The sequence below is a fragment of the Gavia stellata genome, chromosome 4 (genome assembly GCF_030936135.1).
Source record: "Gavia stellata isolate bGavSte3 chromosome 4, bGavSte3.hap2, whole genome shotgun sequence".
Taxonomy (NCBI): Eukaryota; Metazoa; Chordata; class Aves; order Gaviiformes; family Gaviidae; genus Gavia; species Gavia stellata.
Window position 1 is genome coordinate 49,317,744 of NC_082597.1, and position 17,555 is coordinate 49,335,298.

The following is a 17,555-nucleotide window of genomic DNA, read 5'->3' on the forward strand; positions in this document are numbered from 1 at the left end:
CTGACATTAGAAAGTAGGAGGAGCAGGTAGGTTGGCAAAGTTGGAGAAAGTGTTACTTACTATGAGGGAGGAAGGATGCTAGAGGCAGAGAAAACATGCAAATGGTTTCTGGATTTCTGTCAATAGTGCTGTATTGGACAGAGCAGTTGTCCCTAAGGCTGTAGTCCAAGTAACAAGAATATGGAAATGTTGCTAGATGGAAAAAAGATGCAGATGGTGAATGTTGAGAAGCAGAAAAGTGAGACTCAATGGTGAACAGGAGATCAAGATAATGGAAAACAAAAAAAAAATGTAGTGATTACTGACACAGTTAAAAGGCATTAAATTTGAAGCAACATTTTTGGAATGAAGACAACTGTAAAGCCAGCTAGCAATCAAAATGATGCTGTCTCTAGTGGGTCAACTTATTCCTACCATGAATTCTGGGCATAAAGTTTTATGAACTGCTCTCATATCAAAAGAATAAATGAAGGAGATAAAATGATTGGCAAATTTATAGGTATGTAACAAAGTTACAGTGTAACCATACATTTGAATTCTGTGATCAGTATTAGGATCAGGAAGTAATGAACAGAGAATATTTTAAAGTGATAGGTAGCCAATAAATTACATCCACCACAATCCACTATCTGTCAAGCCTACTAAAGAGATTTCTGTAAGTCTGCAAATTGCTTTTGACAGAAGTTATCTTAAAGAACTGTATTTCCGTTGTGAAAACATAACATGACAACTGCTAAACCTTAAAATATATGAAATTATAATCTCTCAAATAAAAGTTATTATATGATTATTCGTTTTGAAGAAAAAGTTTCTCTTAGACACCAAACTCTATCACGATCGTCAATAAATGATCTTAAAGAATTTCTCAGAGTACCTTCGCAACATAACTTTTCATAAAGCATTCATGACAAAATAGAACAGCAGAAACCACACCTGCTGCCTATTCATACGTATTAACCCTTCAGCCACACAGACTCAACAAGTTATGGTAACTAAAATTGCTCAAGATACAATTTATGCCTTCACAGAAACAGATTCAGAGCTAAAAGAGAAATTCTCATTTGAACCTAATTCTAGAACAGTACGTCTTTTACATTTCGTATCAGGAGAGCATATTTCTCCTCCTACGAAACTACCATTAAAACATTGCCTTCCTTTCCTCCCACATGCCATACCAATGTCATACAAAAGCCAACACTAGAAGGATCTAATCCTACGATTCTGTCTTAAAACGTGTTACTTCTTTTTTTCTCCTAGAGAACTACTAGATGCCTTAAAAGGAGAAAAATTAAAACATCACTTTCGGAATTTTACCAATGAGGCAACTATTCTTTAGGTTTCCCATTATTTGCAGATAAAGACAGAGTTACAAGAAGTGTTTGAGAATAAGCCACAAATTTTAACAGTAATATTTAGATATAATTAGCATGGACTTATAATTAGAATTTCTGCATAGTATATGGGTAAAATTACTAGTATAATGTGAAAGCTTTACTATTACACCATCTTCTGGTTAGCCTTAGGAACTGTGAAAGAAAGCTTAAGTTGAGAAGTTAGGATACTGAACTCTAAGCAGTCAACAATATATTTCCTTCATACAGACACAAAGAACACATTTCCAATAACATGTTAATTTAAGCTATACCCTATCTTTTCGACCCCTGCCCCCAAAAGGGCAACTTACCAGAATACTGAAAGATGAAGAGGAGCTAATCCCTATGACAGGTGGGTCAAGTGTTTGTGTATTAGTCACATCAAAGATAGGGTTGACCTGTTGAAAATGAATTATAATATTATTTCAGCACCAGTAGAGTAAGGGGAGTAAGACTGAAATAAAAAGGACCCCTTGCTACATTAAGGCACCACTATTCACTGAGGACTGGAAACAGGTTTTAAAATTTGTAAAAATAAAGGTAGGATGATAACCTCCAACCATGTAAAATGCAATCGTATAATACAGGAAGAGAATCCAGATACGCGTTTATTACAGAAATACAATTTATACTTCACAAACATCCATCACCCAAAACTAACTCAGGGGATTCCTACCATAAGAGCTGCAAGTATTAAGAAGTTCAGTTGTATGACAAATCAATAAAAATGAAGTTACAAATACGAGTTTGAAACGGATTTACTAAGACAGCTGACTCAAAACCTGCCCAAGGCTGAAGCCATGCAGTTAACAGAGTGGCCAATGGTGCTGAAATACTGCACAGTGTGAAGTATTCAAACAACTTCCCAACTTTGTAACTGTTACTTGCAGGTGCTTTTGAAAGTTTTTTCTTTTGCACAACAACTATAAGAACTCCTGAGAGTCACCTTTGAGTTTTACTTTCCAGCATCAATCACTTGTGGGTGCCGTTCTAGGCTGCCTTTCCTGTTCCTCCTTCCACGAGGAGGACTGTCCCAGGCAGAAGTGGTGTACTGCCCTTGATAACTCTGGACTTGAGCAGCATTGCTAGAAGGCAGCTCTTAATCAGCTTGTTACAGTCCAAGAACAGCTGTAGCCCTCCACTCGTGGAAGTTTCCATATGCAACTATGCAGCACCCTGTTTTTTATGTTAGACTGGTCCCCTACCTGTTGTAGTTTACTTAGGGCACATCCTCACTCACGGTCTCATACCATAGCTTGTAATTCCCACTACCATTCAGCTTGAGCTAGGATCAACATCGTTACAGCCACTCTGGCCCATCGATGCATAGGAAGGTGTGCATCAAGCAAGTCCCTAAGCCTGAGTTGCCTTACTGAAGTGGGAACATCATTAGCACCAAAGCTGAAAGCGAGCACACTCCCAGAAGCCCAGATCAATCAGTTCCCAACTCACACTCAAGTTCCTCAGTCATCTATCGCAACCAGACAGACTGTCTACATGCTTGCTTCTTACATGGCAACCCTGATTGTCAAAATAGCTTGGAAAACACTGTCGTGGAAAACAGGTAGGAGAGAACACCGAAATCTGTGATAAGTTAACTGGCCCAACACAACCCATGCTGTTCCTAAAACCACACAGAAAATGGCTTTGTACTGGAATAAAGTCAAAGGTTGATTGATCAGAAGAGGTAGTATTCTATGTCAGATATATGTCATCACAACACCTGCAGTTTTGACATCTTAATATCACAGTTGGACTACTCGCTTATTGTTGGTTACAAGAGTAAATCTGTAATTTTAGCAAAATATTGCTAATGTCTTTTCCTGAAAGTGAAACACTAGAAAGAATATAAAATTTGAGAAAGCTGCTGCTTTTATTTATCTTATGGTTTCACTTAAGGATCAGAATATCCTCCCTATATTTTCCCTACAATTACCGTTGTATTGTCTAGGTGTATCACAGCCTAAAACATTTGCCCTCTCAATGTGATGTATGGACGTACTATTCTTACTACTTTATGAACTGACAAAATTCACAGGAAGTCCAGTGTAGTAAAGAGAAATGAACTTTGCTCTTTTCAACTTTTTATCAGTAGTCCAACAGCGGCCTTATCAGAGACAGCATTAATTCCAACCATCATAAAGTGGAAAAAAAAAAAAAAAGAAAAACCCCAAAACTCACACTTCCCTAGTGATAGGGTTATATTTTAGTTGCTGGAGGTTTATTAGATACAAGGGTCATTTTATTTTGCCTTTTCAAGGAGAAAGGGCCTACCAGTTCACCTGAAGACTATCAAAACTCTGGCTCAACCACAGCTGCTCACTCAGTAATCATTTCAGTACTATTTCCACAAGTAAAAATCCCTGCTAGGGATGCTAGTGTCCATACATTGCCATATAGACTTTTTAGGTCAGTGATCCATTTGTTAAGTAGCTAGAATGAGATCTGAAAGCTGAAACTAGTAGCCAGGCAACAGCATCTTGTACTTTTCATTCAGTTCACTTGCATTTCCATAATTTACATGAAGAAATTTAGGTTAAAACTAATAGAAGTAAGATCTTCCTCAGTAAAGGTGGGTGAAGGGGGGGGAAGGAAGATGAACAAAGACATTTGAATACAGATGTTACCTGATCATTCAAGATGAAAGTGATCCTCACACTTTGCAGCACTTACAAATCAGAGATGACAAGCCTTAAGGGGAGATCTTAACTCTGTTTTTAAGCTAGTTCACCTTTCTGACCAGCAGTGCTTAGCTATTTCTTGGATTCAGTTTCAACAAGCCATTCTTCATCTACGAACTCTTTTTTTGTAGGTATTCTGTCTTAATTCAGATTACAGTTGCATCAATTGAGAATGAGCTACCCAGAGACAATCAGGAAAACCTGTTCTGCTACAGGGCCATCGGAACTGATAAATTAAAATTCTTCCTCAATTTGCAGATATTAGGATCAAGTCTTGCTTTCTTTCAATTTTGTCAAATGGACTTGGAGGAAAGAAAGTAAAAAAGGAGAACCAAAGCCACGGTCTAAGTAATAACTTTCCATTCATCTGAAAGTTCTGCCATTTTAACTAGACTTCTTTAGTTTCTCCTCTACAGAAACCCGATTAATGAAAATCTCCTCTGCATATAGTTCTGCTTATGACTTTATCAGAGATAAGGTGAGGAAGACGTGAACTGCAAATTTCACTTTTTTCTGCTCCATACATACCCTGTCTATTTTGATTAAACAAACAACAGGTACTCTCATAAAGGACTTAGAACATTTGTTTAGTGCCCAGCATAACCAGGGTCATTTGCATCTGACCTTAAGTCAGTCCTGAAATGAATATAATTAATATGTTATGTGAGTGGCAATCATATTATTGGCAGCTGAGCCCAAAGTCTTTTTGACATGTATCATTTAGGCACTGAAAAGAAGAGAGGACAATGCACCTGCAGGACTCTGCAGAAGGACAGCAGGTGCCTATCACCTATCAGTTCTCTGATGTAGAGGAGCTACTGTAGTATTATTACTATTAGCTCTTGATACAGCTTCTTTGAGATAATAACTCCTTGTTATATACATCAGAGATATTGTAGAATGAGTTAAATGCTTTTCTTGACACAGGGTTGCTAAATAAATACATTGTATGATTAAGTTAAGAAAATGTGCTCTTTATGTGAAAGTCTCACATCCTGGAGCCAGAATGAAAGTCTCCTCTGCATATAGTTCTGCTTACTGCTTTATCAAAGATAAGGGGAAGATGAGGGGCATTGTAAATACTGACTAGGGGTGCAGGAACTGACATATTTAATATTTTTTAATAAAAGATATATCTCTGTATAGAGAGATATATAAAATTGTTAAGCAACAAGTCAGAAATAGCGAAGTGTCTAAAGAAAAGAACACAAAAACATAAAGGCTGTAGCTAAGCCCTTCTTGCAAACGTTCATGTTTACATATTGCACAAAAAATTAATGAGGTAATGGAATGAAGCTAAGTTTAAAAGTTTCAAATTACCTGACATTTCATGTCAAGGTGATGTAGTTAGCTGTCAAATAATCTCACCAAACATATTTGAAGAAACTTAACTTTAGAAAAATAAGAAAGAAAAACCAGAACACTAAAAAGCAAGGTAAGGAGAACTGTCATGGATTAAAGGTTTTCAAAACCAGAATTTTTTCATTATATTCTTCCAATATGATGATAAAATTATCACATTTTGATCCATAGCACAAGAAAATATATTTGAAGGAAGGTTTCTACAGAATCTTTCACGTAAGGAATGAGAGATTTCTAAAGTCTGAAGTGGAACAAAACCAAAATATTTTCTTTAAAGAAAGTGAGAGGCAGGGATTAGGATCACTGCTTAGGACAGAGAACCAGGGAAAGAACAAAAAGAATCACATACTTAGCTGCGCCTGCTTTAAGCAAATGATTATGCCCCTACAGATATTCCTCTGTTGATTTTAACACAGTATATCCAATCTCAAAAAATCTCCACCCTTCATTTTATTTTTTTAATACATTTCAGACAGTGTTATGTCAAAAAACTATAAATTAATAAAATTAAAAGAATAAGTTTCAAATGACTCACACAAAGTATTTCCTAGGAAAGTGATGTAGCTAGCTGTGAAATAGTCTCTCCAAACATACCAAGAAGAAATTTAGCTTTCAATTTGATTAAACACTGTTCTTTGTGCTAGACTGGAGCCCTGAGGCCAAGCCAGCCATATATTCTTATTTCTACTGCCACCTAGCGTTTATTTGGATTTCTTTCATCTGAGAAAATATTTACAACCGAAATTACACTGGAAATTTTAAGATGGGACTAAATCAACAGTAGACTTTCATGCTCAACATAGAAAGTCTACACATCCTAATGTGTTCAAACCTCAATGCTATGTTTTTAAAGGAAACTTATTTCTATCTTCCATCTGCTTTAAAAGAGGTCTCCAGTATATGAAGGATTAATTATGTACAAACACAGGAAATTCAGAAGTACAACTGTCACCAAGTGGAATGCATTTCTTTTAGTATATTGCACTAAAACTTCATTACTGGTTAAACATAACATTTTCAAACACCTCCAAAAGCTCCTTATTTCAAAGAGAGACAAATGACAGGGATTTATCTCAGTTAAATTTAGACATACTGCTAGAGACCTGTATTTGAGCTGATCACCCAAGATTACCTCTGTGGTCAATGGAAAAAAGTAGGTGCCTTCAGAGAACAAGTCATTTACTTACATTGCCAAATTGTCTGAATAATTGTGATGATTATAAGCTTTAAACCTCTACTTATCTGAATATTCAAGAATCACACTAATCAATGCAGTTGGAGAACAGTTGTAAAGATTTACAAGAACATGAAATTCAACACTGTGTTAAAATTCAGGCTACTGCTGGTCTGAAGAGGAGGAGACACAAGTAAGGAATTTCTTGTAAAAGTTAATCACGTTTCAAAAAGTAGGCAGGGAGAGAGAAAGAAAACTAGAGAAGGTATCTTAAATATTACTGGCTCTCTGTATAGCTTTGAAGAGTGAGGAGAAGTTCTGAGAAAAGGTGAAAGTATACTCAAGCTCCATGTTTCAGTCACTATACTAAAGGCAAAATACCAGGTGATACCTGCAATTCTTAATGCCCTTGTGCAAGCTGTTTTGTTCAAAACAGCATTTCCAACTGGTGATGTGTTAAAACACTACAACTGTCTCTCTGAACCCAGCTGAATAAATTTTGAGTAAAGCCAGCTCCATTTTGTGTGTACTATTTTCCCAGTATCAAGCTCTGGAATAGCAACAACTATCCAGAAGCAGTTAGAAACCTGGAGAGGCATGAAACATTAGGAATTAAAAAAACACGGACAGAATTACTTCCCTCTTGAGTTCTACCTGTACATCTGTTGAACTTTTTGTGTTCTACCACTTTGAATTTTATCTTAAGTCAATCCAACTTCATTCCTGCTATAGAGGTGACTAAACGTAACCTGCTCAGCATAACTCAGGGCAATGTATTATAACACATCTCAAGTGTCTAGATGACATTGCGGTGGCTTGTAGCAAACCTTAAAAGGTCATCTATACTTTTAAATATGGGATATTTGAACTGCCTCCTCTGCCTACACATAACTCTTGCATATGTTACCAAGTCTCTTAAAATAGTTACTTTAATTTAGCTAAGATCAATCATCTTCCCCTGTTCTTCACGAAAAAGAAAATTAACAGAAAGCAAGCAGTCTGCATTTTATCTGAGGTGCAGATGAGATATCAGAAAAACTGTGTCATTACAATTGCTGCACTGTAGTAGAACAGATCACCCAGAGAGACTGGGGAATCTCCATCCCTCTCCAAGCCCCCCTAACTAGACACAGCCATGGCTGACTTAATGTACCATTGGCAACAAGACTAGATGACCTCCAAAAGCTCCCTCTGACATGTCTGTGATTCAATTCCTCCTTTCCCTGGTATATTAGAAACAGGATGAGCCATAGAAAGATAAGGGTGGTGTTGCAGTGGAACTGCCTAGTGCTAAAATTCTCTCTATTGCCTGTTGCTTAGAAAGAGGTTAGGATGTTTAAAAAGCATATTTGTTTTAACTGAAGAGGGACAAAAAAAATGTTTTTTTTCTTCTCCTCCAGAGTACAGCATAGCACAGTGGGGCTAGAAATGCTGCTTTTTTCCCCAGTTACAGGAGGAAATATTTAAGAAGATGGAACACTGAAAAATTTCAAGCATAGTTAGCACCACTAAAGCATGTTACTACCACACGTTTACTACCCACTGGTAGTTTTGCAGGTTGGCAGCGAGGAGATAGAGCAAAGAAGCGTGAAAGGGATGAAGAAGGACTTTAAGACGCTGGGGAGACTGATTGAGGGATCGGGTGCACAAGTGGTGTTTTCTGCAATCCCCTCAGTGGCAGGGAGGAACACTGAAAGGAATAAGAAAGCAAACATGGTCAACGTGTCGCTCAGAGACTGGTGCCACCAGAGGAATTTTGGATTCTTTGACCATGGGGTGGTCTCCACGGCACCGGGTCTGCTGAGTGCAGACGGTGTTCAGCTGTCCCCAAGGGGGAAAAGGATCCTTGCCCGTAAGTTGGCAAACCTCATCAAGAGGGCTTTAAACTAGACTCGAAGGGGGAAGGGGATGAAACCAGGCTACCCAGAGATGAGCCTAGGGGTGACATGCCATTGTCAGGGGCAAGACCGATAGCCCAGCTCAAGTGCATCTATTCCAATGCACGCAGCATGGGTGGCAAACAGGAGGAGCTGGAAGCCATCGTGCGGCGGGGCAGCTATGACGTGGTCGCCATCACAGAAACATGGTGGGATGACTCGCATGGCTGGAGTGCTGCGATGGAGGGCTATAAGCTCTTCAGGAGGGATAGGCAAGGAAGGAGAGGCGGTGGGGTGGCTCTGTACGTCAAGGAGTGCTTTGATTGTATAGAGCTGGATGATTGTCACGACGGGGTTGAATGCTTATGGGCAAGGATTAGGGGGAAGGCCAACAAGCCGGATATCCTGCTGGGGGTCTGTTATAGACCACCCAACCAGGGCGTAGAGGCCGATGAAGCATTCTACAAGCGACTGGCAGAAGTCTCAGTTGCAAGCCCTTGTTCTTGTGGGGGACTTCAACTTACCAGATGTCTGCTGGAAAAACAACACAGCTAAGAGGAAACAGTCCCAGAGGTTGTTGAGTGTGTGGAAGATAACTTCCTCACGCAGCTGGTAAGCGAGCCTACCAGGGAAGGTGCCCTGCTTGACCTGCTGTTTACAAACAGAGAGGATCTGGTGGGAGAAGTAAAGGTCGGAGGCCGTCTTGGGCTTAGCGACCATGAAATGATAGAGTTTTCAATATTTAGCCAAGTAAGGAGGCGGGTCAGCAATACCGCTACCATGGACTTCCGAAGGGCAGACTTCAGCCTGTTCAGGACACTGGTTGGGAGGGTCCCTTGGGAGACGGTCCTGAAGGGCAAAGGGGTCCAGGAAGGCTGGGCCTTCTTCAAGAAGGAAATCTTGAAGGCGCAGGAGCAGGCAGTGCCCATGTGCCGTAAAAAGAGCCGGCGGGGAAGACGACCGGCCTGGCTGAACAAGGAGCTTATGCTGAGGCTCGGGGAAAAAAAGAGAACTTACCACCTCTGGAAAAAGGGGCAGGCAAGTGAAGAAGAATACAAGGACCTCGTTAGGTCATGCAGGGAGGGAATTAGGAAGGCGAAAGCCCAGCTAGAGCTCAACCTGGCCACGGTCATGAGGGACAACAAAAAAAGCTTCTATAAATACATTAACAACAAAAAGAGAGCCAAGGAGGATCTCCATCCTCTACTGGATGCGGCGGGGAACATTGTTACGAAGGATGAGGAAAAGGCTGAAGTACTTAATGCCTTCTTTGCCTCAGTCTTTAACAGCCACACCAGGTATCCTCAGGGTATCCATCTCCCTGAGCTGGATGACAGGGATGGAGAGCTAAATAGGCTCCCCATGATCCAGGAGGAAGCAGTTAACGACCTGCTATGCCACCTGGACACTCACAAGTCTATGGGGCCTGATGGCATCCACCCAAGGGTGCTGAGGGAGCTGGCGGAGGAGCTTGCCAAGCCGCTCTCCATCATTTATCAACAGTCCTGGTCAACGGGGGAGGTCCCGGATGACTGGAGGCTTGCCAACGTGACGCCCATCTACAAGAAGGGTCGGAAGGAGGATCCGGGGAACTACAGGCCTGTCAGCCTGACCTCGGTGCCGGGGAACATTATGGAGAGGCTCATCTTGAGGGCGCTCACGGGACACATGCAGGATACTCAAGGGATCAGGCCAAGCCAGCACGGGTTCATGAAAGGCAGGTCCTGCTTGACCAACCTGATCTCCTTTTATGACCAGGTGACCCACCTAGTGGATGAGGGGAAGGCTGTTGATGTTGTCTACCTGGACTTCAGCAAAGCCTTTGACACTGTTCCCCACAGTATTCTCCTGGAGAAGCTGGTGACTTGTGGCTTAGACAGGTACACTCTTCGCTGGGTAAAAAACTGGCTGGATGGCCGAGCCCAGAGAGTTGTGGTGAATGAGGTGAAATCCAGCTGGCGGCCGGTCACAAGCGGAGTCCCCCAGGGCTCAGTTTTGGGACCGGTCTTGTTTAATATCTTTATCGATGATCTGGATGAGGGGTTGAGTGCACCCTCAGCAAGTTTGCAGACGACACCAAGTTGGGTGGGAGTGTTGATCTGCTTGAGGGTAGGAAGGGTCTGCAGAGGGATCTGGACAGGCTGGATCGATGGGCTGAGGCCAACCAGATGAAGTTCAATAAGGCCAAGTGCCGGGTTCTACACTTTGGCCACAAGAAGCCCAGGCAAGGCTACAGGCTTGGGGAGGAGTGGCTGGAAAGCTCCCCCGCAGAAAAGGACCTGGGGGTGTTGATTGACAGCCAGCTGAATATGAGCCAGCAGTGTGCCCAGGTGGCCAAGAAGGCCAACAGCATCCTGGCCTGGATCAGAAATAGTGTGGCCAGCAGGAGTAGGGAGGTGATCGTGCCTCTGTACTCGGCTCTGGTGAGGCTGCACCTCAAATACTGTGTTCAGTTTTGGGCCCCTCACTACAAGAAAGACATTGAGGTGCTGGAGCGTATCCAGAGAAGGGCGACGAAGCTGGTGAGGGGTCTGGAGCACAAGTCTTATGAGGAGCAGCTGAGGGAACTGGGGTTGTTTAGCCTGGAGAAGAGGAGGCTGAGGGGAGACCTTATCGCTCTCTACAACTACCTGAAAGGAGGCTGCAGAGAGGTGGGTGTTGGTCTCTTCTCCCAAGTGACTAGTGACAGGACAAGAGGAAATGGCCTCAAGTTGTGCCAGGGGAGGTTCAGGCTGGATATTAGGAAAAAGTTCTTTACTGAGAGAGTAGTGAAACATTGGAATAGGCTGCCCAGGGAGGTGGTAGAGTCACCCTCCCTAGAGGTATTCAAGGAGCGTGTGGATGTGGCATTGTGGGATGTAGCTTGATGGGCATGGTGCTGTGTGGTGTTGGGTGGGTTGGTTTTTGGTGTGTTGTGGCTTTTTTTTGTTTGTTTTTTTTTTTTGGTTTTTTTTTTTTTTTTTTAGGTTGGACTTGATGATCTTACAGGTCTTTTCCAACCTTAGTGATTCTGTGATTCTATGTTACTGCTGGTAATAACCTGATAGTAGTTTTGTCTGCCTCTGTCCAGATGGTGATGTCCATCCTTCCTCGCCACAACAAAACCTCCGTAATTTTTGTTGAGACAGACAGGAGGGGCAGTAAAAAAAAGGAAATACATATGGAGTAACAAAACTTAATAACTTCATTTTAACACTGTCTAAACTATTATTAATTCTGAAAATAAGCTGCAAAAGAGATCCTAATAATTATATTATTTAATTTAAAAATACAAAAATATAGTATATTACAGTAATATCAGTTTTGTTGAAACACTGTTCTGTCTCAAAGAATATAATATACTTCAGGTTTATTTGAGAGCAAGATATTCTACAGATAATGTGATGTTAACAGAAAACTAAATACAGCAATCTTATTCTTAAAATCCTGAAATCAGGCCAGAAAACACACCACAAAAGTCCAAAAATTTGCTGTGACAAATGACAAAGCCATAGAGCCCTTTCACTGCTACAGAGCAGCTAACTCAGAAGCCTGTAAGCTGCTACAAATGTTACAGCCATAAAGAAACACTAGGTTAAGTGAAATCTGTCAAAGCTAACCGATAAATTTCTTGACATTCAACTATTTGATTTCCTTTATATGCCCTTTCAGTATTGGTAATTAAGTGCTTCCTAGCCTTAGTTTAACTTTAGCCTGAACTCATTAATGCTTTTCCAGAGCCTCTCAGTTACCTGGGACAAAAAAAAAATCTGGAAAATTGCTTTGAAGAATATTCCTATCTTTGTCAGGCATCTAAGCAACAGAAGTGTGGAAAAGTTGACCTGAAAAGAAAACAACTGAACCCTGCAGCTATAAGCTACTGTGTTTGTTTAGCATGTGTTATAACTGGGTGCAATTTGAACAGGTCTTGAAGCAAACTGTTGATGCAGCAAGAGTGGTTTACATCTGCTGGCAAATGCTGTGATTGAGTTTGTTCCAGCACTGAAGGCTGCTACCAGTAAACTTAACTTCATTCATTGACCTTACAATGAATACGACAGTCTGGCACAGAAGTTTGAAGACTGTCATACATGCAGCTGTCCTGCTCTTGTTCTGACCAAAATGCTAAGCATCAAAAAGCTTCAAATCCAACCTGACAACAGAATCGGACACATGAGAATACTTAGTGATGGATTCTATCAGGGTTCCCCCTCTTCCACTAAAATATATTCAATCTTTATACTACTCATATGGCAATATATTCATATTGCATAGCTCAATATCCTCAAATCTCAATGTTTTAAAAGTCTGAGCAGGAAACAAATGCCATGGCAAGCAGTATCTGCGTTTTATACCGACAAAAACAGGTAATGGTGAATTTCTATAGAACTCTATTAGTATATGACAGCAACCAAAAAGTTCCTAGATTTATATCAGATACAGCTCTTGGACACTAGAGGCACCTGGGGAATATCAAAGAAGAGATAAAAGTATAGGTAATCACCATGCAGAAGCTAGCCACATCTACCCAGGACAGTCACAAATACATCCCTGGGGTTTTAGCATAAACAATGGTCTTGTCTAAGGCATAGTACTGTTTACCTGTTTAGCACAGCTTTCAGACAACCTGACAAACACATGATTTTCCAAATACTGACGCAGAATATTTGACATTTCACTTTGGTTCTCTAATTCCCAATACTTCCAAGGGTTGCTGGTAGAAGGTTTGACAGTAAAGTAGCTGAAGAACGAACTGTCAGGAAAGCAGACTACATAGTGAGATAAAACACACCACTAGCCTAGAAAGGCTTTCTAAACTTTTATATAGGTATCAAGATCTTCTCACGATACCTAAAAGGTCTTGGAAAGAAGGACAACTTGTGACAATCAAGCATTTCACTTTCAGTAATAATGCCACTTTGTCCTGCTTCTAATTATATATTTTGAGTAGTATCCTAAAGCTCTCTGAAGATTCAGTTATATTCTGCAACTGCCATGTTACTTCAGAAACCAGACTACCACCTATGTTTTGTTTAAATCAGGTGTAAAGTATGACTTGCACAAGAAGCATGAAAGGAATTCACCAGGATAAATCTGACAGCATCAGCTAGCCTAGTAACCTTAATGTGGATTCATAAGTTATGGTGGCTTCCAAAGTATTATACATAACAACAAAAAGTTCTATGGTATACATAGAACACATTTAACTAAATGCTAGACAGATGGTGTTTACAAAGGCCTCTGGTTTCCTATATTAAGAGTACTTATTGCACTCACCTCAACTGACTGAAGTTTTTCATCATGGAGATGGGGTGACCTCGGGTAAATATCAAGAAGATGAGGAGGATCATCAATATGTGTTCTTCTAATATGGTGTTTAAGAACTTGTTTATAATCAAATGAATCAAAGTTGGTTTTCCACAGTAATACCTGTAAGAAGCCATCATATCAGTAACTACTTAAAGCCTTTTCATTGCCCAAAACATAACTATTCAGTGAAGTCTGTTGTTACTAGCAGATCAGGACATCAGAATGAGCCTGCTGTCATCACTTAGTCCGATCTCTACTACAAGACAGGCACTTCCCCAGAGTATCTTGTATTTCAAGTCTAATAGATGTGGTTCAATCTATTAAAAAAAAAAATCTCTAAAAGATGTCTCAATAATCATAAAACAAAACAAACTTCTGTCCCACATGAAGGCTTGCAGGTCAAATGAGAAAGTTTGAGGTGATAAGAGAAAAGACAGAGTTCCACAGAACTCTAAAGCACCTGGTTCCAGTGTTTTAGCAACAGCAATCTGTTTTCTGAACCTTGTCCAATTACATTCAAGGTAGAAACCATATACAACAGTCACACCATGGCCAAATGCAGAAGTAAGGTAGTAGAATGCAGAGGTAAGATAGCAGAAGGTAGTCTATCCAGCCTTATGGATAGAGCAGGAAACCAAATCATAACACACAACATTGCTCTTATGTCACAAAACAATTGTATATGTAAGGAATCTAATTAAGTTTACACGATTTGTGTCATCTTTGTTACTTTAAGTAGTAAGGGAAAAAAGAAAATTAAAAAAGGAAGTTTATAACACTTAGAAGATGATAGTTTCCAATAGTTCAATGCTGATTTTTATAGCTGCTCCCTAAATTAGAGGAAACAAAGATGGGACCATGATCTGACTTAAAATTACTTGCCTGTCCAACCAAAAATATTTTGACAACCATTAAAAGTATTTTTCAGAAATTAATAAACTATACATAAGCAGCACAAATCACAGATTTGTTCACAGAAATTCCAAGCAGACTAAATCATATTTTTACTATATTCCTAAGTAGCTGCATTGTTACAAGTTCATTTCAGGTTCAACACCTTTCATGCCTTGAGTGGAAGACCCTAAGTATGAATTGGTAAACACAGTCCATCAATAAAGATAGACCCAAACTAACTCAGACATTAGTAACAGTGAAAAGCGGGATGGATGGATCTTGGTACAAACTACATAAGCCTGCCTTGGAACCTGGCACTTGCAGGACAGTTAGGTGTTAGATTAGTTGATTCAGAGCAGCTCACTGTGCTGTAAGAGGGAGGTCCTGCTTTCTCTCCCTCCTCTTTTCAGCTGTGTAGTTCCACTACTTCCATCACCCAATCCAGCATAGAGTTGTTAACATTTTTTTATGTGGCTTTTCCCCATTTTTCAGGCTAATTTTCTGCTGGTTTAGCAATTCGAACTGGCTCAGCACTGAGTGTAAACAAGGATATAGGCAGGAGGCAGCAGAAGTAGAACCTTTCATCAGTGGTAAGCATTTGAGCTGCTCAAGCTCTAAATAAGTTTCATTTCACTCTAAAGTGGAAGGCCATGCCACTGCGGCTTCATCATTACAGATAACAAAATTAGTAAGAGTAAAACCAGCATTGAAGCAGTTGTATATGCCTTGAGTATCTCAACCACAGTGCAAAGTGTAAAACCAACTATGCACAATCCTAGAAAAATAGTTATTCCATAAGGAATTATTTCCCTTTACATCAAGGCAGTCACCAGACACAATGAGTTGTCTCTTCTATATGGTAAAAACTGAATTAACAGCAAAGGCTACTACCTTCCAAAGGAACAGGTATAACTTTGCTCTTTCACCTAAAAAGTAAGAGTAAAAAGGTCTTAGGTCTTCCATGGAAGCAGGTAAATGAAATAGTTTGTCATGTGCACATATAGCCAAGAAGTATGAAAAACATGAATTTCAGAACTCTACATGTTCAGGTTTTTTTTTTTTATTAAGGAAAGAAGCAAACAGGAAGAAACAAAAGTAGTATCCAGTCATTGTTTCAAATACTTAGTGTGCTTCTGAACAAAGCTTTCAGCTGGCTCTGCACCAACTGGAAAGAAACTTGAAACCAGAAGCAGAGATACTGGTTTTCCTTCTTTGATGGAAGAAAAACAGATTTTATCTGTTGTTTGAAAATGTAGTAGTCTTGAAATAATATGTGTATAGAGCAAGTAATCTGTGCTAAACTTACAATGAATCAGCTGCTTCCAAGTCATGCTGTGGACAGACAGTATCTTTTCGATACTGGACAAGGGATAGAAGATACTTCTATGGCCAGCCTCTGCTCATCAGCTTGATATTGCCAACCTGCCAGCAGAACTTTTCAAATTAATACACCCTACATTTACAGTAAACCAACTTAACTCTATCACAGTGAGTTGATAAGAGGTCCCACAACTATTCTCCTGACAGACCTGGCAGAGGGCTGTGGACAGGTCAGCAAAAAAGGATGTTTGTGGAGTACATGTATGCATACACCAACAGAAAATGGATACTGAGGAATGAAGTTCTTATGTTTACTATAGATAAAGGTATATATATAGGCAGTTACCACACAATGGTTAGCACTGTACATTTTAAAACTTACAATACAAAAGTGAAAGTTATAGCAAAATAAGTAGCCTTCTCCCACCGGAACGTTCACAAGAAAAAGGGAAAAAACTTCCACAGATAAAAAACATGCCTTTCTGTAAGGTAAATAACACCATGATTCATTACTAGACCTACTATGACTACTTTTTTTTAATTCAACATTTACCTAAGAAAGCACTTCCTGATGAAATTGGACCTTCCTTCTCATGTATTCAGCACGAAACCACTATACCAAACTGCTGAGAAACATGAGTCATCTTACAGATTTTGCACTATAATACCTACTCAGTCCATGATCCCATGTGCCACCAGCTCTACAGCATGGAGTCAGAGCAGGAAAAAGGCAATGACATGACTGCACTGAACACGCATGTCATTCTGGGTGCCCCAAATTCAAAGGAACCTTGCAATAAGACAGGCATTCCCAGGATATGCTGGCATTTATTTGGGAGGTTGAGTTAGGCTTAATACTGTAGGTCCTCTCCATTGTCATAGCTTCTCAGATGAATCTTCTGTCATGTGACCTAGCTTAATACACACACTTCACTTCCTCTCCTCTCAAGTTGAATATAACATACCAATCGTCATAAAATGCAAAAGAAAGTACTCATGAAAAGTAAGGTCAACAATTCCGGATTACCTAGGAATCAAAAGTTTCATTTTGGAACTGAAAAATTCTCATTAAAAACCCTTTAGTATGGAAAATAAAAGATTAAACTAGTGGCTCAAGGAATAAATATCTTTTCCCTCATTCTTGTTTTTTTTGGTTTATGGTTTTTTTTCTGCTTGTAAAATTAATATTGTAAGTTTGCAAACATTTTCACTTTTCCAATAACTGCAAGTTTTGGCACTGCTTCTTACTAACACCTTGTGATAGAAAGCAATTTTAATTTTTTTCTTTGAGTGCTTTCAAGTCATTCCAGAAAAAGTGCTACCTGAAGCATCAAGTTACAAAACAGAAACAGACTGTATTCTTTCTAATGATATTGAGTATTTAATTGAAGAGTATGTTATTTTTCAAGACTGTCTCTGTTACTAGCTGAAACATATTTCAAACTCCACAAAACTGAACAGAAACATGTTATATGGTAAAATCAAAAGATCTTCATTTCTACAGTATGATTTTCTGTGTCTACATTGAGCTTTTTATAAGAGGAAACAATGAAAAAAGACAACTAGTATGAAGAAACATTTCAAA

General features: G+C 39.7%; 1 protein-coding gene across 2 annotated transcripts in view; it reads right to left on the minus strand.

Annotated features, from left to right (window-relative positions):
* POC1B (POC1 centriolar protein B) overlaps positions 1 to 17,555 on the minus strand; it is a 58,851-nt gene that overhangs the window by 25,721 nt on the left and 15,575 nt on the right. Inside the window, exons 9-11 of one of the 2 annotated variants that reach the window (XM_059815940.1) lie at positions 13,724 to 13,876; positions 1,681 to 1,771; positions 934 to 940 (exon numbers count right to left, since the gene is read on the minus strand). In XM_059815940.1, the coding sequence (XP_059671923.1) occupies positions 934 to 940; positions 1,681 to 1,771; positions 13,724 to 13,876 (251 nt within the window). The remainder of the gene's footprint in view (positions 1 to 933; positions 941 to 1,680; positions 1,772 to 13,723; positions 13,877 to 17,555) is intronic. The other variant, XM_059815939.1, reaches the window with a different exon arrangement.